Raw genomic sequence first — 27,396 nt, 5'->3', positions numbered from 1 at the left:
GAAAGAAATATGGACAAATGGAAAAACGAAAGTTTTCTGTGTGTTAGCTTAAACTATTTAAAGAACAGCATTTCTAAGAGGAGTTTTGAGAATGATTAAAATGAAAATCTGAAACTGACCTAGTTTGTACACCCTGTTGCAAAGGAATGAAGCTTGTGTATTACCAACTGCTAGGAAATCATTGTATTTAACACTGATGTTGCTAATAGTCATTGACATCTGTGTAAGTGATATGATTAAAATGACCAAAGGAGAACAAATGAGGCTTTCCTCCTAATGCACAGTTGCATTTGTGATTTACTGAGATTTTTGTTTTGTTTTATCTGTTTCAAAGCATCCCTCTCAGTTCTTCATTGCTGCCCACTAGCTGAGTTCAACTGTTAACAGTGTGTCTCAGAATGCTAAGACTGAATATTCGCTGTTCTAGATGCTCCCAGCGACTCAGCTCTAGCTCACTACGTAACATCTGTTTGATGTTCACATTTACTTTGGTGAGAAAGAATTTTACATAAAATACAATTGTTTTTGGACACGGTTGATATTTATGTAATTTCAGAGGCACCACATTTCCCGTTGTCCAATTCCTAGAGTTGACTCATTATAATCCATCAATAAACTGTAACTATTAAACACCATTCAATGTGCTGTGTGAGGAAACAGAATGAAACCATAATCACTTTTATTAAGGAGCTCGCCACCTAAGCTAGGTAAATATAGCAGTAATATATGAAACAATTTACTTATGCAAAATACTTCAGGATATTATAAATGATAAATTTTGTGATACATAGTTTAAATGTTGAAGATGCTTCAAGAAATAAAGGATAATAATAATCACACAATTATTTACTGGGCATTACACTTGTACTATGTACTTGACACATACGATGTTATTTAACCCTCAAGATAAGCCTTTCCAGTAGGTTCCATTAGCACCCCCATTTTGTATATGTGAATCCCTGAGACCATGTCCTGGAGATCCTTAAACCCACTCAGAATGAGTCACACATGGGAAATAAGGCTTGAGTTTGACTTTGAAGAATGGATAGTAAAAAAGGAGATTCTCATGAGTGCACTTAAATTATTGAATCCAAGAGGCACCTTGAATTGTTTATATATTTATATATCATCTTTTTCTTAAGACTCTAAGTAGAGCAAATAGCTCTTTAATTTTACAAATATCCTTGTAAGAATCTACAAACATTTTAAAATTGAGAAGTCCAGGAAGAATAGTTACAATGAAAAGGAAACAAAGAAATTAGGTAGATGGGAAAGGAAAGGTATGCAGTGGAGAAGTATGCATTTGCAGCTTGAAAAAAGAAAATCATCACTATTGTGGGAAGGGAGAAAATGTCCTGCTATGGAAACTGCCACTATCTAAACTTGAACTAATTAGCTTCTTTTTTTTTTTTTTACTAATTAGCTTCTTAATTAAAGGTGGTTCACTGCTCTTCTCTGTTCTAGAGAATGATGCCACTACCATCTCACCCTCCATTTCCATCACTCAACATTTTTAATCCATCATTAAGGCTTGAATGTCTGCAAAAGTTCTTGTTAACTGACATGTTAAGAGTGTTCAGAATATTTTGCTATTGTCATTTATTTATAGAAATATGAACAAGACTGTTGGGCTGATCATTTTATGCATGTATATAATATACACGTTCTACTCTCTATTCTTTATAGGTATATCATAAATTAAATACTATAAAACAGAGTTCTAATAAAAGAGAACAAGTTCTGCATTCAGATACAGCTGAATTAATTTAAATATTGGGTTTACCATTTCTTGAGTACATCGCTTAACAACTGCCAACCTCAGTTTCTTCATTTGTGAAATAGTTATCATGACCTTGAAATTAAGTAACGCATGGAAAGCATATCACATAGTACCTGACACAATTTAAGAGACCAATTAACTTTAGTCATTATATCACTGGATTTTTTTCACAAGATACAACATACACTCATAAATGCATACTTTCTAACTGAACAAGGACTGTAAGATATATTTTCAAATGATTTTTTAAAATATGATTTTAAGAAATATTCCTTTTTTTAATAGTTATTTATTTTCTAAACCAGCCTATTAATCCAAATCACCTGCATCAGTGAGAGAATAGATACTCTCAAAAGTAGTAAGTATATGGAAGGGTACAGCCCCAACAATGAAGCTTAACTCAAGTGTTGGAAGGATAGAATCAAAGGCAGAATTAAGGTAATGCTGAGTAGAGAAGCAGAACAGCTGCTTTGCCTCTTGAGATGCCCAAAGACATATTCAAGCTGCCCACAGCTGCCCTTAGATTCTGCCAATCCGCCTTTTCTCCTCACTTCATGAATATTCCATAAACCATAAACATTCCAATTCCCAAAGAATACAAATGGTCACCATAAACCTTTGCCAGGCCATTAACAGTCCACAGGTCACATATGGTGACAATGAATCAAACCACTAGGTACCTTACCCAAAGGACTTTTGAATTACCAAATGTCATGTAGACTCTCAGGGCAATTCCAAATAAGGAGTTTAAGCACATTTTAAACAAAGGCAGCACCATTCAAATAAGTAAACAGCCATACAAGCTGGAATACATATTTGAATAAGCAAATTTCAGCTGTCTGATTAGAATCTCTACTGAAACTCCAAACCTTATATATTCTTAGAATATTTCCTTCCAATAATATGTTTTAAAATTTTGCTCTTAACACAATCTTTCCCCTTCTAAATTTCCTTCTCCCTATCTCTTTCTCTCTCTCTCTGTCCCTCCCCCCAAATCCTCCCTCCCTCTCTCAATTTTAATGTGTTCTCAACCTTCAAAGTTGAACTTGATACTGAAGCCATTCACTGACAACTGACACTCCAAAGCCAGCTATGCTCTGGTGGGAATCTGGAGTTAGGAGGATGGGTGAGCTAACCTATTAATCACTGTCTTTAGAACACACATAGTCTTCAAGTAAACTGCTGTGGAGATCTGAGTTATTATACATACATAGTCAAACATTGTAGAGGACATGAAGCCTCTGATGTATATTTTGACTAGATTTCTTTCCCACCCTTAAATACTATGAATCTATGCCCTCATAAACAAATTAATTTTCTTGACATTGGGTTATGTCATTTGCACACAGGTTGTGCCCCATCCTGCCAAGAGGAGTTACTGAATCAGAGTGGACTTAGCCCATTGCATTTGTTCAATTGAGATTTACTGGCAATGGCAACAGTTCCATCCAAGAGATACGTTTAAAGGAGCGAACAGAAGATTATCGGTCCTCTTCCCACCTTTGGACATTAGCTTTATTCTGATTAAGTGGTACTTTTAAGTATTTATAATATTCCATTACAGCACTAGTGCAAGTTCACTTTGCAAAAAAAATGAAAAGAGAACTATAACAACTCACTATAAATAGAAAAAATATGTATATAATATGTCTCCAAATCCAGAATCTCTGGACTTCAGCAATCCTGGGGTTGGGAGAAGTTAATAGCTACATGGGAGAGTCGTTATGTTTTTATACTTTTCAATGTTATTAGAAAATCATTAGTAGAAATATGTTGTCTTAAAACTTAAAAGTTAATCACTAGTGAAATAAAGATATGACATATAGCTTCTAAAGTCCATGAGAAAATAAAGAATAAGGAATTTAGTAGTAAAAATATATTACAAAAGTTAATATTAAGAAAGAATACAAAAAACATTAAAATCAGACCAAAGAGAATTCAAAGGAAAAGGTATTACATGGGACAAAAAAAAAGGTTATTTTATGATTAAATACATAGACTAATATGAAAACAGAGCAGTTATGAATCTTTAGGTGTTGCATATCGGAGTATCAAAGTGTATAAAACAAAAAAAGTCAAAATATGAAAAAAATTTAACACAAATCTCCTATCAGTGGGAGAACTCTCTGTGTCTTTCTTGGTGTTTGAAAGATCAAGAAGACAAGAGGTGATTTATTAGATGGATGAAATAATAATGTTTTAAGTAAAATTGATTTAATAGCTACAAATCAACTTCTTTCAAACTGCCATCAAACGTTTATAAGCTTTTAACATAATTCACAGCACAATGAAAGTGTGAATAATGTTTACATTTGTGCAGGTAACATTTCTGAATACAATGTGATACAACTAGAAATACAGTGGAGTTAGATAAACAAGTCAAATCCACTTTCGAAATTTTAATATTATCTTCCAAATAATTCTTAGCTTATAGAGAAAATCAGCCATGTAATTGTTGAATATTTAGCAAATAATTATGATAATATGTATCAAAAGTTATGAACTATGGCCAAAGCTGTATGTAATACAGCTCATTGCAATAAAGGAATCTTCATTATTAAATAAGAAACAGTGAAAACAAATTAGAGGAACTAAACTCAAGAAACTAGAAAAAGAGTAACGTAATTAACCTGCAGAAAGAAATAAAATAAATCACACATCAGTAATTAGAAAACAGAAGCAGTAAAATAAATAAATAAATAAATAAATAAATAAATAAATAAATACCCAAGACTTAATTTTTTTTTTTTTTTTTTGGAAAGGAGCAGTAAGTAGAATGTTTCTACCAAGTTCTCAACACAACAGAGCAAAGCAATTAAAACGACAATCAAAGGCAGAGGGGGCATAAGTTTATCCATAAGGAACGGGAAAGGAATAAAACTGCAGATAATCATTTTTTTTCCCACTGAAAAGAGTGTACAAAATCCTTTCTAATGATTTTGAAAATCTTGTGAAATGGGTTCTTCTAGAAGAAAATGTAAACTATCAAAATTGACTTAATGGGAAGGGCAGTAATACCCCTACCTGCTCACATGCTCTTCTTGGAGAACCAGTGCCCAGAGCTCTGCAAGAGTTGTAGACTGTTGAACCCTGACCAGTTAATTCCCGCGGGCGTGAGCATCTAACCTAATCTGTTCTGCTGCCATCTTCCTGCGGAGGAGGACGTCCCACACCACCTGCCTCTCACAACCCCCAGCACGTCGGTCCTTCCTCTTAGGGGCTTCAGCTCTACCACCACTACCAGCCCTACCACTGTCACCATCTAACACGCCACGTGTTTCATTAGTTACGTTCTTTAAATCATCTGTCTCCCTTTCCTCATCCTACACGCTTAAATGTAAGCCCCACAGAGCAGGATATTTGCTGCAGGGCAGGGCCGGGGATGGGGGTATGTACACTGTGGATTCCCAGCCCATAAACAGAGTCTCTTGCATGGTTGGCATTGGATGTGTATTTGTTGAATGAGTTTAACAAAAAAAATAAAGGAATGAGTGAATGGTTTGACAAATAAGGGCATGAGTTATTATCTACAGACAATAAAGTTGATCATTTATATATACTTTGATTTGGGCAAAAGAGTGTTAGACCACAACTTGTGGCAACTACAAGGCTCTGGATTAGGGACCACAGACACTTGTCTGCTGATTCAAGAGGAAGCTGAGTAGAGTGAGATTAAGAAAGAAAGAGATAGTGGAGGAGGAGGGGGAGATGGAGGCGGGAGAGGAGGAGGAGTAGCTGTCCGTTTGCTTACCTGTTTTCACATGAAGATCTTGCTATTTTTGTACAACTGGAGTCCATGAGGAAAACGTTACTTTAGAACTTTTTTTCTTTAATCACAGAATCACTGATGTGCCCAACGTAAATTACAGTAGTCTTAGATTTTTACATCCTCTTAGGTCTGTCCCTTTAGGACAATAATGCTTCATCTTTGGTGTACGTCAGCTACAACTATGGGTCTTCTTGTTTATTGGTTTCATTTCCTTGTTTAATACAAGGGCTCCACCAGGCCCCATGGGATAGTTCTAATGTGGGATCACGTCAAGAACCACTGCTTTACTTTGTTCAATGAACTCCACTAAAATGACTGATCAACCCACTCAAACTTATCCACAAGTTCCTCTTAATAGTAGACATCAGATTTTTCCCCAGTCAAAAACTCTTAATTCTGGGGCGCCTGGGTGGCTCAGTTGGTTGAGCGACCGCCTTCGGCTCAGGTCATGATCCCGGAGTCCCTGGATCGAGTCCCGCATCGGGCTCCCTGCTCAGCGGGGAGCCTGCCCTCCCCCCTCTCATGCTCTCTCTATCTCATTCTCTCTCTCAAATAAATAAATAAAATCTTTAAAAAAAAAAAACCTCTTAATTCTGACAGGAGGTTTCAAACAACTAGTTCCACATAAATCTAGCTCATCTGGACCCATTTGATTTTTAGGTCATTAATCATAGTTTTAAAGTTTACATTTACAAGTGTCCTTTTCTATTTTTCTGGATTTTAAATGACTTACAAATTATTATTGGGATTTTCGAATTCTCAGTGTTTCCCCTGGCAATGCAAATCTGACCAAAAAGCTGAAATCTTCAACTGAAGGAGATTAAGTCAGATACCTGCAGAGGTGCTTCGGGAGGCTTTTCTCTCTGCACGGGAGCCACTGGTATTTCCTGGAGGGCTTTTGAGGACTTCCTTTTGGCTTTTTCCATTTGAATATTGGTAAAATAATTGACAGCAGCAAACTCAATAAGGGCGGAAAATACGAAAGCAAAGCAGACGGCTATGAACCAATCCATGGCAGTAGCGTAGGACACCTTGGGCAAAGAATGCCGTGCGCTGATGCTCAGTGTGGTCATGGTGAGGACTGTGGTTATTCCTTCAGAAGCAAAAGAGCAAAGAGACAAAATGCTTTACCATTACTTCTATGCAAACAAACCAACAAACCTCGGGACTCGGAGGGGGAGGGGTAACAAAGTTCACAATATCTCAAACCATCTTTGATGGAAGAGTCAAACCCTAGGGGTTCAGTGAAATTATCACAGGTTTTCAAGTAAGAGACAGATATCATTAAAATCCTTCTAATCGTTGGCTCAGTGTGACTTGGACCAAGTGAGGAAAACTCATTGGGCTTCATTTGATACTTACCTATTGGGTTTGCTATAAAGATTACAAGTATATGCAGCACCTATCATATATTGGACTGGTGTTAGTATCTGAGCCAACATACCTGAGAAAGTCAACACATACACCTAACAGGAAGTGTGACTCATGAAGCACTGATTCTCAACCAGGAGTGAGAGGTTGATAGCACCGTCATTTGGATCATCAGAATTTCTGGGATAGGCATGGCCCATTGCTATGGAGAATCGTGACCAGAAAAATCATGAATCATAGATACTTATAACTGAATATTACCTATTGAATTAAGATAATAATAAAATAATAATCTAGTTGTGAAAGAGCTTCATTTATAAAAAGCAATAGAGGTATATTTCTGGAAAAAATAGATTTCTAGAATAATTTGGTTTTAAAAATACTGGACATCTACCGTGCATCAGTTTGTGGTAGGCAGGAAAATCTTTGCAACAAGAATAGAGGTACTTCTCTTTCATCAATAGGTTTCTGAAGAATATCATCTCTGGGGAAGCCTTCTCTTCCACCTGAAAAAAAGGTTAGCCCCCATTCTCAGTGGAAAAATTCCACTTGCCACTGGAGCTATAGAGAACTGTTATTTAAGGATGCTAATAGTTGTCTCTTTGTGTATCTTTGTCTATCTGCATATATAATCTATGTTATCTAGTTAAGCTTTGGAGATTTCTGTGAGAATTTACTATATCCATTTAAACTCATTCTAGGGGCACCTGGTAGCTCAGTTGGTTAAGTCTCTGCCCTCAGCTCAGGTCTTGACCCCGGGGTCCTGGGATGGAGCTCTGCATTGGGCTCCCTGCTCAGTGGGGAGTCTGCCTCTCCCTCTCCCTCTGCCGTTCCCCCTGCTTGTGCGTGCTCTCTCTCTCTATCAAATAAATAAAATAAAATCTTTAAAAAAATAAATAAAAAACTCATTGTATATAATGTCCAGAATTGTTCCTGAATTGAAGATGGTGAGGATGATGATGATGATGATGAAAAAGGCACCTAAACTATATACTCCAATCCATGTCAATCCTTCACCAAAAGCCAAATAATAACATGTCAAACTGAAGAGATAGCGAGCCCCATGCAAGACTAATAGAATAATAATATTTGAAATTAGGGAGAAATTATATTGTCTCCTCAACTCAGCATTTAATTATATTCTGCCTTGTTCCCTAATTGTTCCATGCATGTAGGCCTGTCTCCACAACCTAATTTAGTGTAGCTTCCTTGAGGGCAGAAATGTCTAACACTGCTTCAGGATTTACCATACTTCATATAATGCTGGATACATGATAAATGCATAGTAAATAAAAACTCATTTTTTCACCTCCTCACCAATCCATTTCTTCTCCAGTCCCTTCTGAATTGTCAATGTTTAGAAAATAAAAAATTAGAGCAACTGTGCAGTGTATAAGCTATAGATCTTTTAAAAATATTCCATAAACTCTACAGAGGAAGAAACTTGAGGATTTGGTTGTATTCCCTTTTTAAAGAAAAAAAGTGTGATGTTTTAGAATTTATTCATCTAAAACAGATTTTTAAATGTTTGCTGGGTCAAATATGGAGATATTGAAATAGCTACGAAAATGGAGTACTGTGAATTTATTGGACTTCATTCCAGAAAGAAATCCTAAAACTTTTAGGTCTCCATTTGATCTCAGAAAAATGGCAGCATTCCCATACTGCCTGTGAGATGTAAATTAACTGAAAATTCTAGCTACAAAGTTTGAAGATAAATCAAAGTTTTTCTTCTTATTCATAAAAATTAAGGTTTAATGGCCTATTAAGAATTCAAAACTGTTCTACAACTTCTTTGTGTATATTTCCTCTACTATCACAGAAATTATGCTGAAAGCACTTGGAAATAAAATGTGAACAGTGCAGCCTAAATAAGAATACTACTCAGAACTCAGAATAATGTGATAACCAAAAAGGAAAACTCAAACTCAAATATAAGCGATTTAGGATTTCTCAGGTTGCTTTGAACATTTTTTTTTTTTGGTACCAGAACAATTTCTCCTGCAGACTTGAAGTAGTGGTCTTCATCTCCTGCTGTCATGTGAAGAAATTCCCTTATCAGTGCTAAGCAAGCAGGATATTAATGCAATTATTGAGCCTTGAATCCCAAAATTACTTCCTGATCACTAAGGAGGGTAGATCACCAAGTTCATGAAGATGTTAAATGATGCTACGGACATAAATGCAAAAAATATGTGGCCACTTTCCACTTCTCTTTCACTGGTTTGAGTCAATTTGATTTGAAAGTTTGTAAAAGAGCCCTTCAAATATTATGGTTCATATCTTATGACTGTTGGCAAAGTTAGGCAAGTAACCTGTATAAACAATTGGCTAAGTGTTGCCGTCCTTTTAGACAAAAAATTTTCTCCACCTTGTGGTCAAACTTAAAGAAAGCGCTAGCATGACAGGAATGTGCTTCTTACAGCTGTTTTTAGACAGAGCATTTGGTTAAATAAACACCAAAAGAGTAGCAAACAGAAGCCAACCCTTCAGATAAGGAGACATGCTTCCTCTGCATCTAGGAAGACAGTGCATCTGCTCTAAATGGCTTAATTGGCATCTACCCTGAAAACATTTCAACAACCATAGAATTTTTTTTGACATGTTCAAGTATTGATGCCAGTACCTGCTTTTATAATGCTGAATATGTACCATATTGGCTGGCCCAGGAGCTGGGAGAGGACGTGTAAGAGTAGGCTAAGACTGTGCTCAAGAGTAAATTTTTGGCTGGCCACTCCAAGAAAATGAACTAGTAATGATTTAGATATGCCAGCTGGCATTTACTCTGGTTTAACATTTTACTATACTGGAATAATTACAAGACTTAAAGGCATACAATTTTGCAGATAGAAGGCCTTTGGAGAGAATTTATCACACTCTGCTTTTCATATTTACACTAATTAATTTGGGGGGGGGAGAAGAGGAGAGTCTATTTTTCCATGATCTCTAGTGACATCCCTGATCCAACATATACTCTCCCAGAGTGAAGAGGGAAATGAAAATTAGGGAAAAGAAATACTAGTCCAAAATTAATTTTTTACTTAAAGCTCATATGCAATAGATTGCTAATGTTCCCCAAATACTTAAAACTTAACTTCCTTAGGAAAATGCCATCTCAGTGCCTCAATGAACAGTTTAATAATTACCATTCTGATACATCTTAGGTCTTTGAAGACTCAATTGTTGTGCATAATTTCCCTGGTCAATCAAAACCAACATCTTGGCACACGAGCACAAGATAGGCAAATGTCACAGTTCAAATGGAAAAAGCTACCCACGAATTATCTTCAGCACACATCCATCAATCTCACTCAGAAGCTCTGGAATACTCCACAAATGCCCACATCCTCATACTTCCTGTGAAGACAGAACGGCAGAGTAGAAATGGCAGGGTTCTCGAAGTTAGACAGAAATTGTCCTGGGTCCATCATTTGTAAGTATGTGACTTTATACAAGTTTCTTGATTTCTTTGAGTTATTTTCCTTATCTGTGAAAAACTAATAACACCTACGTTGCTGAGTTATTGTGAAGATTACATAAGATGGTAAATCTTATCATCATTATTAGTAGTACTACCAGTATCCTTGCTACATGCCACTTAATTTCCTTACAGTGTCTTAGCTGTTGGAGATGTTGGTGGGTACTAATGTAATCAATGTTATCCTTCTCCACACCACTGGAAATTTCTATTGTTTGGGGGACAAGTGAGATAGTACAGTGGCTACCGGTTTGTATTCAACCAAAAAAGCTTTTGAAGCTTATCAAACAATCACAATAGCTATAAAATACAGGGGACATTCATATTATAGTATCAAGTAGTGATTCTTGGTAGATGGTAGCACGGACTATTATAATAATAAATACTTAAATAAAATGTATTGTGTGATAGGCTTTGTTCCAAGTGCTTTATCCAAATTAATTCAGTTTAATTCTCATAGAAACCCTATGAAGTAGGTACAACAATTCATCCTGTTGCAACACACGAGGAAATGAGCAGAAGTAACTCATTGGCGGTTTACAGCAAATCGGTGGTAGACCTTGTGGTTAGAACCGAGGCTGCCTGGCTGCAGAATCTGTATTAAGACACTATTGCCTCTTCATCAGATGCACAAAGGATGGGTCAATATTTTCTGCTCTAGATAGTCTTTAAGGTCATGGAGAAAAGATGATAATATGTGTATCAGCGGTTTTATTTTTATTTTCTGATAATAATTCCTGAAATATTGGTATGATTTGTGCCAGGGAAAGTGAAGGGAGTTTGGTCTGTGCTCAGCCTCCGCAGGGACTTCCTGCCCCGTCAGGCTGACTCTGAACGTGATATGTAAAGACCCAAGTCTACTATACACACTAGATGAGGTAAGGAGCATAAAGGACCTAGCAGAGTGCCAGGTATTATGCAATAACAGTAAGTGTTTTCCTTGAAAAGCAATTAAAAATCAAGGAAGCCAAGTCGCAACAAAATAAATCTCCTCCATGTGAGAGAAGTACGAGAGAGAGTAACGAATACGTACTAAGTGCACCATGTGCCCTGGGATAAGTACTGAAAATCAGTCTAACTCCTCACCAGTCTATGAAGGAGAGATGCATTAAGATGGAGATGTATACGGATGGAGAAAATAAGTGCCAGATTCCGGTTTCAAACCCCAATCTATTATAGTCCCAAGCTTAGATTTGTTATTTGCTCTTTCATTTTTACACCCATTTTTATAGGTAAAATTTATTCAACACTTGCAATGTGCAGTTATTCTTTAATTGAACCCTCACAACTCTATGAAGTAAGTAGTGCCATGAGACCCGCTTGCTGCCCTCCTGGGGTCATACCCTGCCCCCAGCATTGACCCTTCTGTAATAGTTTCCCCAGTAGGGTTCTTGAGTAAACCTAAGATTAAGGGGGGTGGTGCAGATGTCTATGGAAAATTTCCTCATGTTCAGAGGCATTGAGGACACTAAAACACCTGATCAGTTCTCTATAAGGATGGGGAAGCGGGATGAGAAGTTCCCACTTCCCCCAGTTTCTTCTCACCAGCATCCCTCCTACTGTTGTGTGAAAATGGATATTATATCATGGCTTTGATCCTACCAACTAGAAAAAGCAAAGGAAGAGTAACATCTCTTGTGAGGATTGTACCTCCAGTCCAGACCAACTGTGAACATTTTCCCTCTTATCCTACTACTGAATGCTTTTGCTACTCACCATCAATAGAAAAAGAATAGAGAAATATGTTAAATTGAATAAATACCATTATAACAAATTGTATTATTCAAAAGCATGGCTGATATACAGAAGACTTGTTCACAGCTAAAAATTTAAAACTGATGTGCTCTGGACCTCATATAGTTAAGAATATGATATATAGGAAGCCACTATAAAAACAAAAAGAAGAAAATATGCCTGTGTTCAGAAAAGAAAAGATGGAGATAAAATATAACAATGAGCTAATCAACTAAGCATATAATGCCATCCAACTCGATGCATTTAAACCACTGGCATTTTGTTCCTCTTCATTAAAAGGTAAATTATTCTAAGGCTTTCATATTCATTCAGCCATGACTTTTATTTGTTTTATTTTAAGTTCCCAGTGCATTGCATTTTAACACCTAGATATGATTTTAATTCAACTACACAGCATTAAGGTAGGAGCCCAAGAATATCACGAAAAGTGAAATCATACCCAGATTCCCACCTGGTCTGATCTGCCTGGTCTCAAGAAGGGAAATACGATGAGGCCCCAAAGGAAGGGATAGCCTACCTATATCCCCTCAAACCTTATTTGTATTGGCTGGGTAAAAATGAAAGTTTATGAAAAAAAAAGAAAAAAGAAAGAAAGCTATGTGATTCTTTTCTCCATACAGCTTGACATATTACTGTTTAATATTTTCTTAGAAAAAAAATGACGTCTAAGAGCTATTCCTGTGCATCGTGATCAAAATATAACGCAAACAAAAATACCCACGAAATGAATTGCACTTACCAAATACAGTCCTAGCTGGAACTGATTCCTTGTTTATCCAGAACGAAACTTGAGAAAGAATCACTGTCATAATACATGGAATGTATGTCTGAATCATAAAGTAACCCATCTTCCGTCTGAGGTGGAAATAAACTGTCATAACAATATATTCACCTACAAATAAAACACGAGGAAAATGTATTATTGGTTACGCAGGCAATTAGTCAATGACTTCATAATCATATTTCAGACTAACAAACAGTATTTCAGACAAAGAATGATCTGTTGTGCATTGCAAGCAAGCTGAGAAACATATAGCTCCTAAGGAGGAAATGATATTGAACATCATTACGCAGAAAAACACTTTTGTTCTATATAGTGGTTAAGCAATTTAACAAAATTAAGCTACAACTTTTTAAAAATTCTTGCAGTGTTTTCTATTTTAAAGATCTGGTACTGTGAAAGCGATTAGCCTTCAATTTCAGCATTTTGTAAAAGCAGAATTTAGACCTCACTTTTATGGAAAATCACTAGAAAAAATGGAGATACATACACTTGAAAATCTAAAGCTTAATTTTGGAAAGAATTGAAATACTCAGGTATACGTTACATATACATATATGCTTTGAGAGAGGCTGTCTTACTGCCTTAGTTTTAGGAAAGAGCTGTATTTCTAAATGTTATACATATGAAGAAAAATACAAAGAGAAACGTATAACATAGAGCCATTTATAACATCCCTGAGTTCAAGCATCTTTTATGGGCATTTAGACAAAAATCTAAAAAGCTAATAAGGGAAACAAACTATAAGATTTCTGGGAACTATTGATAAATATTTTTAATGTGACATCTGAAAGCGACATATTAAGAAAGTTACTTAGGAAAGCTGTGGCCTTATTCTCAGACTGTGAAGTCCAAGATTCAGAAGACTCAAATCCCAAAACGTGGTTTTCAATCCCACTTGCAGGCTAGAAAATTAATGCCAAGTAGCATATTGACTTTAATCGTTAAGCATCTCACCCGTAATGGACTTGATAGTTTCACTTGATACAGTTTGCCCCACCAAGTCATATTGGACTAAGCTGGAAGACTCCTTTGGAACTTCCACTGATTTCTCAGGACCTTTTGTCCAGGTATAAATCATCTCACTCTTCGGATATGCATCTGAATGAGAGCCCAGAATGTGATTAGACTTAATGGTCCTTTTTCATCAGGACTGACGGTCAACACTTAAGAATATTACACATGTTCAAGAAAGATGGAATAAAAGGAAACAATAATCATTATGATTTACTCAAACATGCTTAATATTTAGAAAACTGTAGAGATTAAATGAAAAGCCTTGCAACTCAGCATATTTCTTGTTTTTATGTCAAAGGATTGGAGAAGGAGAGACTAAAACTAAGGCAACTTAAATGTTATATATGCATCAGTGCACTTGGATGTGCTTCCATACTAATAGGATAAGCAGTTGAAAAACAGAAATCATGCTCCTCCACCAAAAAAAAATATTTCCTCCCACTCTAACTCAATTCTAATGCTTGACCAATACTGACTTCTTCCATCCCAAGGCTGTTCTGCCAATTAGAAATGTACCAGATGCTGTCTATAATAATACAACAATAAAACCCAAACCCAAACCAAATCCTACTGTTGGGAGAGCTCTTCCGGGGTCACCTATTCCAGGCTGCCTCTGGGCAACACCCATGTTGTTTGGGAACCATTCTGCAGGGACAACTGGTTCTGCTGTTCGTAAAGCTCTCCAGGGAGTATAATTACACAACCAGTTCCGCTACCTTTCAACTCTTACAATCAGGACATTTTCCCTTCCGTCTTCAACAAATCCCTCCCAGCGGCAATTTAAGCCCATTTTCTATTATTCCGTGTTGAATTCGAATGGAAGCCAGCTGCTTGCCTTACCAGTCTACCCACAACAGATAGCTTGGCTCACACACAAGGAAGCCCAAAAGAACCATGATGAATTGGTTCCCTCCACAAACCTTCCTAAAATGGCTAGAGCACAGTAGGTCCTCAGTGAAATTGCTTAATTCTACAAAGGAGCTGATACCTAGGGAAATCATTTTACAAATGATTTCACAAAACGAACTCTTAGGCTTGTTTTGCCATTTAGCAGTAGACATTTAAAAGACCCCGAATACTATGTTCCTGCCCTTGATATTCTAAATCAGGTATCCTTCTCTTGGCTATTCTACCTTGATAAAATAACCTTGCTCTTAACGATTCAATATTTCAGGCAGGAAATGGGGGCGTGGGCAAAATGGGTGAAGGCAATCAAAAGGTGTCTCTCTTCTTAATTCCTAACCCCAAAATTCAACTTCCAAAGAGTGATTTCTTTATTTAGCACAAACCCTGATTGAGTATCAACTATGTTCAAGTCACTAGGAAGAGTGCTGTGTATGGGAACCAGAGGGGGCTGCATGGGAAAGAACTTCCCATAGATAAGAACTATCTTGGGGGAAATTTTAAATTATTACAGTACCAATGGGTTTTAATTCTGCCCCCAGTGAGATGGCCCTTTCTGTCTGTGTATTTTTTTTTTAAATCTTCTCTCATTAAGTCACTGGTTAGGGAGCAAATGACTCTCTCTAGAATTAACTTAGCTCACTGAATACTGTGATTACTAGGGGTTGTAAAAGAAGGGTGACAGCCAATTCTCATCAAGTTAAGCAGTGAGCAATGGTAATAGCAGGCAAAAGTTTCACAATCGGTATACTAAGGATCTGAAGCAATAATAAAAGCTAGCACCTATTTTTGGTAGATTCTGATTGAATCAAATATTTGCGGCAGGCCTTAGAAGAAGCAACCTCATTTTTCTGCCATCTCAGAGAAGGAAGCTTAGGGGAAAAGAATTCCATATTCTTTTCTACCTATTCATTTCACCTTCTCGCCTTTACTTCCTCAAAATATGCCCAATTCATCTACCTCACAACTTCTCCTCTAGTACCATCCTTGTCTAAGCCACTGCCATCTTTGATGGTACTAAAGCAATAGCCTCCAACTCTTCTCTGCGTCTACCCTAACCTCCCTACAATCCATTCTCCATAGAAAAGCTGAAATGAAGTTGTAAAATGTCAAAGAATGCCAAATCCCCTAGTAAAACCTTCCAAGGGCTTTCTATAGCATTTACAATAGAATCCAAACTCCTTAACGCTGTCTGCAAGGTGATATATTATCTGGCTCTGTCTGTGTATCAGCCCATAGCTCCTCCTATGCTTTCATCATGCTTCAGCCACTTTGATACCAACAGTGTAGCTGATATTATCCAGCCCTTGTCATTTCAAGAAACCCTGAAACTTCTCTCACTTTTTTTCAAATCTGCCTTAAAGAAGACTGCTTGTAACAGACACTGTTCAATTACTCCCCTCCCCGTTAAAAATCCTTTGTACTTTCTTTGTTACACCACCAACATATGGAGTCCAGGGGTCCCTGAATTTCACCACTGACCACCAACCTATTATTAATGAGTCAATCTACCTAGGCTATCTGTACAAACAGATTTTTGGTTTTTGGAAATGGGTTGAAATAGTCTCCTCAAAGTCAAATCTTAGAGAGTTGTTGTCATGAACAATGATTTAAATGGATTATGGGAATCGTGCCCATATATAAATATCAGCTTGCATTAGGTAATAATAAATTCTAACAATATTTGTACTGTAACTTACAACTTCCAAATTTCAAAGGGCATGCATGACCATCCATGGGGAAATCCACCAATCTCATGGGACACTCTGCACTTATGGTGAGTCTAAAGTGGAAAAATACAATTAACATTAGCTCTCACTTTAAAAATGATTTTATGACACCTAAAAAGAGAAGGATGGAAAGCAGGAAGGAAGGGCAGAAAGAGGGAAAAAGGGAAGGAGGGAAAAAAAGCATAAAAAGGGAAGAAGGAAAAAGAAAAAAATGACTACCTCATTGTGTATAAAATAGTGCCATTTCTCATAATTCTAAAAAGTTTATTTGGAGCTGTCATATTATGTGAAACAGATTTCTTTCCATTCCTGAAGAAAGTATCAGGGGTCCATACTTTTGTCACCATCATATTGTTCAATCTCAAAATTTCAATGGGGCCATCATATTTTAGTCTTTTGTCAATCCATGTCTGTCTGAAGAACACATCCATTGTGTATTCCTAGGGAAGTTAGTTTGTGACATATTCAAATCACAGATGACTACACATAAATATGCATTAAATTCTAGCCTCCTTCCCACTCATTAAAAAAAAAAAAACTACCCAAATAAAAACAAAATTAATAGGAGCAGAAATTTTCTTAAATCAATAGAACTAAAAGATTTTCAGCAATTAAAGCATGTTATGTCCATCTTGATACCTTAATCTTCTACTTTATTAGATAAGTAAATTACCGTACACATGAATCATTTGAGAGTAATTACTATAATTTAATAAAATTGCCAGCATCAGGTAATTACAGCTGTACTTTAGACCAGGTAGCAAAATTAGTAAGTGTAACAAATATCATGGCATAATTGATCATAAAATTGTAGGCATCTCTAAGACAAAGTAAAATATGTAAAAAGTAATTTTATATTCACAGAATTTATTAAAGTTAGCCTAAGAGCCTCGGGTCAAGGAAAAAAGTAAAGTTGGCCCTTTGATTTTTAAACTACATATATTTAATATTAGAAGGCACAACTGAATGGATGAATTCATCCTGATCAGGTGTTCTAACCTCTTTAAGCATGAGAGAGAGGTAGGGCAAGAAGGGGTTGGGGTGGGGGCAGGGAGTGAGCAATTGGGCCAACATGGAATACTAAATGCAATTAGGACTACGGTATAGTTTCATACAAAAACTAATTACACTCTTCAATTTTCTCCTCTTCAATAATTTTCTAAGAGAAAAAATTACTACATAAAACGTTGTGCCATGGAGACTAGTAATAGGAAAGTTTTCTTTGTTGAGAATAATTCCAAACCAAAAAATATTCAAATGTTAGAGATGAAATGCAAATTCAATGTCTTACTCCTTATAAACTTTTGAGATTAATTAGGCGGTTCTTTGACTTTCTAGCTGTGTGTGATTAACAACAAAATAAATATTAATTGCCCTCTCTTCTGCATGTTTACTTCCAAACCTCAAGAGGTACACTGAATTTCCCAAATACCTACCATTTCAACATCAGAGACAGGTCCAAAGCTGGTGACATATATGTCAGTTTTTACTTCTGTAACAGGACCTAGTAGGTATGAAGTAAATGAGTGAAAAAAATTACCAATTTTATAGGCAAGGAGGATAATTAAAGAGTAAACACAGATATGATATATCATGTTTTTATGGCATCTTAAATTTTCGGTGAGATAATGCATCTCTCCAAAAATAAAAGAAAATGTAGACAAAAGAACAACAGAACCAGAAAGCTGTGTTTATTTACAGGCAAAACAAAACAAAACAAAACAAAAACGCACCCCAATTACTTAGGGAAACCTTGTTTCTTCAAAAATACATCACCTCCGGGCACTGTTATGACAGGCAGTGCAGGGAACAAAAGCTTTTAGCCTTTGTAATTTTTTATAGTCCGTCATCTGATTGGCCGTTAGTAAAGAAGTGAGCTGTTAAAAAGAGGAAACGTAGCCACAGAGTGAGGAGATAAACCATAATAGTTGTAAGGGATGCATCTTTGGAGAGCTGAGAATTCTGGGAAATAATTTAAGCACAAAAAATGATTCATGTCACCTTTAACAATAGGCAGACCATCCACTGGTGACTGAAATCAAAGATAAACTCTCCTACAAGTCAGACCTATTCACTTCTTGCCACCTACTAGCCATTTGATCTTGGGCAGGCTATTGAACCTCTCAAAAGCAGCAACCACAGATATAGGCAAGACTGTTGATAGGGATCAAATGAACTTGCTCATATGAAACCCTGAACACAGTGACTCTCTTATAAGAGTACTTATTAAGTAGTAGTTTCTCTTTGCTTCTGATAATGGCTGCTACTGACATTCTTTCCCAGGCCTAAATAAGAATGGTTCAGAAACAAACACATAAGTTTGCTTGGCAGAAGAAAAAGGTGGGTGCATCACGACAATGAGGCTGACACAGATTTTAGACAAAGGAAAAGTGCCACAATCTGGGCTTAGCGTGGTGCTTAAAATAAGGAATTGTGGAATTTATATTTGGCTCTAACACTTTTTAAATATATGATCTTAGTCAAGTCATGAATCCTGATAGGTAAATGTTTTAATGAGTATTAACTGAAATGACTTGTCCCAGTCTCTAGAATATAATGCACTCAATAATGATAGTAGTTATTATTATATATACCATTTTTTATTACTAATAAAAATAAAAAATTGTTGCCCTCTTGAACATCATTTCCTTAAATGATGGTTTATACCACTGTTTGGCTAAAAGTTAGATACTCCATACTGGAAAGAATAACATCTGTTATCAAGATGGACTATTTCCTTTGGATACTGGTTGGGCATTTGGATTTATGCCGAGAAAAAAAAAAGACAAAGAGCAGTTGGTATAGCTTAATGCCCTAGGTCTAAAGTTATCCTCATAAAAATGAATCAGAATATTTCTCCCTGTATAGGACAAAGACTGAGCCACAGGAAGAAAAATAGTTTGAAGGAGAACGAGAAAATTCTTTCGCAAATAAGTATCCTAAGAAAAATATATCTTTGTAAGTATAGTGAAAGAAAAAGTATAGATGAAATTGATCTATCATGAGCTTTCATTTAAAAAAAAATAACACGTCTGAAAAACAGAGAAAATAAGTGTGAGAAGTTAGTTGACTTTTTATTTGAATGATCAATTGTAAACAACAACAAAAATATGATAGTAATAAGCTCATCAAACCAAAATGTTTCAGGAATAGATAGGCAATCCAAGAAGATGGTAATGTGTGTTGAACTTTAGAAGATAAGAGCTTTAACTCAAAGTGGTTCAAGAGTGGGACAAATCACTCTGCTAGTTTCTTAAGAACAATTATTAAAAGCACTAAGTTACTGCAAGTCAGAGCAAGGAAACATAAGTTACTTAGAACAATTACGGTTGTATATGTCCTGACAACTGAACCATTTGTTTGACAAGATTCTTGAGAATTCAAAAGTTACTTTAAAGATCAATTTAGGGCAGTGGTTTTCAAACTTTAACTGGATCAGAATCACCCAAAGGTTTGTTAAAGTACAGAATGCTGGGCCTCACCCTAGCCCTGCTGATTTAGTAGGTCTAAGGTGGAGCCTGGCAATTTGCACTTCTAACAAGTTCTTAGGTGATACATTTCACTTTATTCTAGTTTACAGACAGTGTTCATCTGATTTCTAGAATAGTATTTACCAAACTATGTCCTGTAAAATATTAATACCATAAGTGTTCTATGGGAGTAAGGGAAGCATAGGAGAGGAATTAGGTCAATGCTATTTTTACTTACAAATTTATTTTAAGGGGTTTAAGGGGTGTGGGGTTATGCTAATTCTTGTAGTTACAATGATTTTTATGATAATAATGGGTATTTTCAAATTCTTACATAATACTTCCTTAAAGATTCTTGAAAAAATATTTGTGTCCAGAATTACCATCTTAGTATTGGTTAGTTTGTTTGTGACATTATTCAGTATTTGCTTTATATAATCATATAGGTCTTTGAGATTAAGTGAGATTCTAAAAATATATGATTGGTAGAGGGATTTCATTTGGACATTCACTCAGTAAACATTAACTGAGTGAGAACATGCTGAGGGTCAGTTTCCATACTACGCCCTGGTGCTACACTGGTTAACAAGACTTAAGAGTTCCCTGTCTCACTGGGTGTTATATGTAAGTAATACATCACTAAATTCTATTCTTGAAACCAATATTACACTATATGTTAACTAACTAGAATTTAAATAAAAATTTGAAAAGTAAAATAAAATTAAATACAATAAATAAATGAATAAATAAATAAATAAATAAATAAATAAATAAATAAATAAAAGAGTTCCCTGCCTCAGGGAGTTAACATGCTATTAGAAGAGTCTGAGTATAAATAATAAAGAAATAAGTTAAATGGAAGAATCTCTTCATTCATAAGAGGTACAAAACAGGCTGGTAATGGAGTAAGAGCCTGGGAAAGCCTAGATTTTTGAGCCACTCTTCAAAGCCGTGACTTTTAAACTCAGACCTGGAGGGTAAGTGTGAGCCATTGGAAGAACAGAGATAATTGCCATTCCAAGCATAAAGTACTTCAGGGTAAAAGCTCAGAGGCAGGAGAGACCTTAGTGTGTTCAGGGACTAGAAAAGAGGCCAGTGAGGCTGGTACAAACTAGGTAAGGAAGAGAATGATAAGAAATGAAAGCCACACAAACAGAATGAAAACCAGAGTCAGTGGGCAGAGACCTACCCATGAGTCCATATTCTTAAGGGGCGTCCTTTTAAGCAACATTCTTAGAATACACATTATAGTGACAGTTGTTAAAACTACACGGAAAAGAACTTGTAGAAATCCCGCTGACAGATGGGCAACACATAGAGAGGTTGTTATGGGCTGAATGACGTTCTTCCTATATTCATATGTTGAAGTCCTAACCCCCACTACCTCAGAATATGACTGTATTTGGAATTAGGGTCTTTAAAAAAAGGAAATTAAGTTAAAATGAGGTCATTTGGATGGGCTCGAATCCAATGTGACTGGTGCCCTTAAAAGAAGAGGAGATTAGGACACAGAAACACACAGTAGAAAGACCATGTGAAGATAGAGAAGATAGCCATCCACAAGCAAGGGAGAGAGGACTTAGAAGAAACCAAGCCTACTGACACCTTGATCTTGCTATTGTTTAAGCTACTCTGTGTTTTGTTATGGCCGCCAAACAAAACAATACAGAAATACAAAAGAAACAATTTTCCTCTGTTCTTTCCCAAAGTTTTCTCCCCCTGATATTCTGTACAGCTCTGCCTTAGGCTGTGAGGAAGTTTGATTTTTATCCCTTAATCATTGGAAGACCATCAAGAGTCTGAAGTAAGGAAATTATATGATCTGAATTATATATTTTATAAAATCACTCTGGCGGTTGTATGGACAGTAAATTATAGAGAAGCAAGTGTAGAGGAAGGGCTCTTATAAAAGGCCACCATACCAGCCAAGTTGAGAAATGATGATGGCCTACTAGGAATGAAGCAGTGGGGATGGAATGTTAACAGATCAAGGGGCATGCCAGTGTGTCACTGCTCGCAGGGAACAGGTTTTTTTCCCAAAGAGCAAAGAGCAGAGATATAATAATTCTATTTATTGAAGGCCTACCATGTGCCAGGCGGGATACTAGCCTCTTTCCATACACTATTTCATTTAATTCTCACAACACCCTCCAAGGGTGATACTATCATGATAATCTTATGGATCTGGAAGCTGAGCTCACAGAGTTTAAGTACCATATGCCAGAGCCAGAATTATAATTCCCTCAAGTAAGTTCTAGCTTTACTATGCTAATGATATCATTAAATAACAAATCAATAATTAATTGCTTATATAATTTTCTATCTACGATATAACATGCCATATCTAAATTTCCTAAACTTTGTTTATGCATAGTTTCTGAACTATGTTCTTGCAGCTCTTTCTATGCCTTTGTTCTTATCTTATTATAGCCTGTTTGAGTCTGTCTTTCTTCCCTTAACAGCAAAGATGAAATCTTAATCCTCTTTGAAGTTCCCATGCTTTGCACATACTAGGGGGTGAATAACTATGTGTTTGTGTTCTTAATAGCATCTCACCAGTGATTTAAAAACTTCCCAAAAAGAAAAATTACTTGGATTCATTTGTTACACCAGTTAAGCTAAAAATATTTCCTGATTAAAGCAGCAAATGTGTCTTATTTATATTTGTATCCTTTCCCAGAACTAATCTCAAGCCTTAAATGTAATAGGTTTTCAATAAATCAGTTTTCTATGAATAATGGTCGCTATGTAATTAAGAATAATTCTTAGAGACGCTTCCTCTAACTCTACTGTTTAGGACGTTCAAATCAACCTTACTAAGAGCATAATTACATAGAAACCAGATAATTTGGGGCTTGGAAGGACTTCTCATAATGTTATATGCATTTGTGTAACGTCAAAGACATATTTTATTTTAAAAATCCTACTTCTTTGGTAATAGGGAAATGTTTTTTAATCCCCAAAATGTAGTTGGCATTTTGCAAGGCAAAAAAAGTGATTTTCAGTAGTGTTTGAAAGACAGAGCCAAGACTACCAAGATGAAATTCAGAGGAATATTCCCATCTTATTAATGAATCTAACTTGGGTGGAACATAGGAAAACTATTAACAGTGTATCAGATGATTTTCTACTGCTAACTTTACTTCAGCTGTACAGACCTGGTCAAAGGATATAATGATTTAATTTCTTCTCCAATAAGAGTGTCCAATTTGCTGTAACACCAGGAGAAAGACCTCAGATATTTTGCTGATACTGAAACATGTCAATCCTTGTTCATACTGTGTCCCCAGCTACCCACTTGAGGACATATTTCTGGTTTTTCAGCCACCTAAATTCATGCATCCAGCTACATCCTACAAAACACATTGTTTATAAAAATCAAGAGGCTTAAAGTACTTAGGACGTACAATAACAACAAGGAATCTTGAGTCATATATTTAAAGAAATATCTAATTTTGTTTGTCATAAAATAATACAGAAATGCTAGCCTTCTTACAGAGTAAACAGAGAAGAGATATCCATTGACATCACAGAGAAAACAGAGAGCTATCAAGTTTTACTTAAATGACATTAAAGATTAGTGCTTCCTATGTCCTAGGATCCTTCTATCAATCCAGGTCAACTTTTTAAATGATTGAAGTACTTAAATATATAAGAAGAGCGTTTTAAGAAACAATGAAATATGGGCAAAAGATGAAAATGTTCTTCACAGAACGAAAATTCTTGTAGGCAATAAAGGTTTGAAAAGATGTTCGACCACATTAGAAATCAGGAAATTCTAATTATTTCACAATCAAATGCTATTTCAAGTATTCCATACACATATACAGACATATATATTTATGTATATATGTATGTACATATCCATATATACATATTCATATATTCCATATAGATGTATGTATATGTATATGGTTGAAGGTTTTGTGGATCCTGAATCTCATATTCATTGTAAATGAGAGTTTGAATTTGTAAAACCACCACAGAAAACAGTTTGGCATTATCTCATCAAGTTGAACTCCCACTTACACTAAGATCCAGAAAAATCCATTCCTGGATATATATGCAAAAGAAACTTTTGCACATTTACAGCAGGAAATTTGGGCCAGAATATTCACAGCAACACAATCTTGGAAATAAGCAAAATGCCTACTGCCAACAGAGAAGATGAATAAACTGGTTCCTATGAAGTGGAAATATCACACAGCAGTCAAATGAATGATCTATAGCAATATGCAACAGCAAGAATGAATCTTAGCAATACAAATTAAGTGAAAAAAAAAAAAAAAACAACACCAAAAGCTAATATATAACATGTTCAAAACCATTAAATTTTTGTATTTGAAATTTAAAAAAAAATAAAGTTGAGCTAAAATAATATTCAAAGGAAAACTATGAAATCATTTAAAAAGGACTCAGAATGGTGGTTTCTGTGGGTGGGGCAGACAGGAAGAGAGGATGAGGGAGACTCCCTAGCAGGATGAAAGTTGTCATGGTTGTGCAGTTTAATGATTGAACTGCTATGTTTATGATATTATAATGAATGAATGAATAGATGGGTGGGTGGGTGGATAAAAAGAAGGTTACATGTGGAGCAATAATGAGAGTAATTGTTAAACAAGTATTATTAATTCAGAATCCAATTCTGTACACAAGAGGCTTTTAAAAAAAGAAATACAATAAAAAGGCCTAGAAAGTAATATAATGCAAGTTGATGTCTTTTTCACCGAAAAGAAAACTAACAACCCAGTGAAATATTATCTCCATAAAGTTACTAATAGCCTATATCTAGATTTTACAGTGCCTATCTGGGGAAACACAAAATATACTTGCCTTAAAGAGAATGCAAATATATGATAGTGACAGTACATCTTTTTTGCTAAACCGAAAAAATAACAAAGTAAATTTGTGTTCTGGGTTCTGTAGTCTCTTACCTTCTCAAGGCGTCTTTCTTTCAGTTATCCCTTCCCTCCATTGTAATATTACATTATCCCCTACTAGATTATTCCAGTCGTACACAGATGTATTCTGATATTTCTAATCTTAAAAGAAGCAACCTTCCCTCTTTCTCTTCCCTTTCACATTTTGAACTTCTGGAAAAAAAAAAAAATCCATACACATTGCCTCTAATTCTTCCTTGTCTATTCACTCTGTCATCTATTGTAACCTGCTTTTCATGCTCAGGAGCCACTAAAATTCCTTTCGTCAGTATCTTTAGTTTTCCCTATCTATAGCATTGTTTCCACAGACTTTAAAAAATAATTTAATTTCTCTCATTTTTAAAGAAGCTCTCTTGATCTGACTTCTCCTTCCACTCACCACCCCATTTCTCTGCTCCCCTGTAAAAATATCCAGAGATTCCTCCCCCCGATCAGACTTTCACACCCATCACACCACCAAAGCTGCTCTGTCAAAATCACCGAAGAGGTAGATATTGCTAAATGTAGTGATGAAAATCTTAAAAAATAATAATAATAAAATAAATGTAGTGCTGAATTTTATGTTCTTATCTTTCTCAATCTGTCAGGAACATTAAGAAGTAAATGATCAAGCCCACCTCCTCTTTTTACTTACCATCCAGTATGCATACCCTGAGATTCTCCTCCTACTTCAAAGGCCACTCCTCAGTCTTCCTGGGACAGAGATTCTTCCCAACTCCCCACCTCTTAACACTGGCGACTTCAGACTTCTATACCTGTATCTCTTCTATATCATCCTTAATCTCTTGATGGTCCCTGTAGTCTTATGGCTTTAAGTACCATATATATTGACCTACCAATCATCCCTGCTTTCCAGATTCATCTCCACTTAATGTCCAATAGGCATCTCAAACTTAACAACAAATTGTTCATCCATACCTCTAATCTGCTTCTGCCACAGTGTTGGCAACTCTATTTTTCTAGGTGTTCAAGTCAAAAACTTTGGAATCAGACACCTCCCTTTTTCTCACACTCCACATTCTAGTTGTCATTAGTGGACTAGCGCTTTGAAACATAGCCAGAACATGATCATTTCTTCCAACTTTACAAGCTTCACGCCTCCAGCTTGGTCAAGACGTCCATTATCTCTTGCCTAGTTAATTGTGAAAACCTCTCTGCATTTGCCCTTGACCCTGAGCGCCTTTTGTCACTACAGCAACCAAGGTGAGTCTCTGAAAATTAGGCAGTTCAGCGTTTGCCCCCGTTGGAATCCCTCTAATCACTTGTGATCTGACTCAGAGTAACAGCAAAGTCTTTACCAGGTTGCAAAGCTTTACACACCCTCATCTTTGTATCAGACGAACCCCTTCTTACTCCTCAGTCCTGTTAAACTTGACTGCAGTGCACTGACTTCCATGCTGGGCACTTTCACACATAGAGTCTCTTCTAACCCAAATGTGGCTTCTGCTTTTACCGACTTAGGATCATTGCTCAAAATATCACCTCCTCATTGAAGTTTGTCCTACTACTTTCGTTAAAAGTGCAAACCCTCCCCTGCTTTTTAATACTCCATAGCAGTTATCGACTTCTGACACTCTATATTTTACTCATCTTTGTTGCTCATTTTCTGTCTTTCACTAAATTGTCAGCTCATGAAGGCAGGGAACGGCATCTCTTTTGTTTACTAATGCATTTCCCGGCACCATCCTAGAATAGTGCCTGGCACATATTATATGATTAATAAGGAGTTGATGAAAAGTGAATGAAATGAAACATCTCCACGTGGCCAGCCTTATATTACTTAATCTTAGAAGAATTTGAGAGGCTTCTCATCCCTCCTTCCTAAGACATTCCATTCTCTTGACTTCTAGAACTTCACACGCTCCGAGTGCCCGCCTATATCACAGTCATCCTCCTCTGACAAGTCTACATTTTCTGCCCTTCCTCAGTTGTTAATGTTCCTTGAGGCTTGGCTCTGGGCTCCTTGCCCTTTCTATACTCTTCTCTAGGCATCTGTTCTCATAGCGTTATATGCTGGTGACCCTCCTGTATATCTCCAGATAAAACTCTTGTCTGATATCCCAGTATGTACAACCAGTAGGACTCCATATATGTATTTTAACACTCTTAACATCTCCGCACCTGATTTCTTGATTTCACCCCCATCTCTCTTCTCCCTCCCTCCCCTTCTCTCTAATTTAAAGAGAGCCATCCTCTACCCATTTTCTTAAAATAAAAATCCAGGAGTCATGTTTTACTTCTCCCTTTCCTTTACCACCCATATGAAATCCATCACCAATTTTTTGTTGAATTATACCTCCAAAATATATCTCAATTTTTCCACTTAAATCTATCTTTACTACAACTACCACCTTATAACAAGCACCATTAACTTAATGAAGAGAACCCCCCACCCCAGAAAA

General features: G+C 36.2%; 1 protein-coding gene across 3 annotated transcripts in view; it reads right to left on the bottom strand.

Moving 5' to 3' along the window:
• The window catches only part of GABRA4 (gamma-aminobutyric acid type A receptor subunit alpha4), a 61,583-nt gene that overhangs the window by 28,616 nt on the left and 5,571 nt on the right, over positions 1-27,396 (bottom strand). For 2 of the 3 annotated variants that reach the window (XM_035004413.1, XM_035004412.1), the window contains exons 3-8: positions 18,021-18,088; positions 16,804-17,024; positions 16,555-16,637; positions 13,892-14,035; positions 12,893-13,045; positions 6,383-6,642 (exon numbers count right to left, since the gene is read on the bottom strand). In XM_035004413.1, coding sequence (XP_034860304.1) covers positions 6,383-6,642; positions 12,893-13,045; positions 13,892-14,035; positions 16,555-16,637; positions 16,804-17,024; positions 18,021-18,088 — 929 coding nt within the window. The remainder of the gene's footprint in view (positions 1-6,382; positions 6,643-12,892; positions 13,046-13,891; positions 14,036-16,554; positions 16,638-16,803; positions 17,025-18,020; positions 18,089-27,396) is intronic. The other variant, XM_035004414.1, reaches the window with a different exon arrangement.

This window comes from Mirounga leonina, unplaced genomic scaffold (genome assembly GCF_011800145.1).
Source record: "Mirounga leonina isolate KUSES-001 unplaced genomic scaffold, KU_Mleo_1.0 Mir_129, whole genome shotgun sequence".
In the NCBI taxonomy this organism is placed as follows: Eukaryota; Metazoa; Chordata; class Mammalia; order Carnivora; family Phocidae; genus Mirounga; species Mirounga leonina.
The sequence above is the reverse complement of the archived record's forward strand: the minus strand, read 5'-3'. Positions and strand labels throughout refer to the sequence as shown.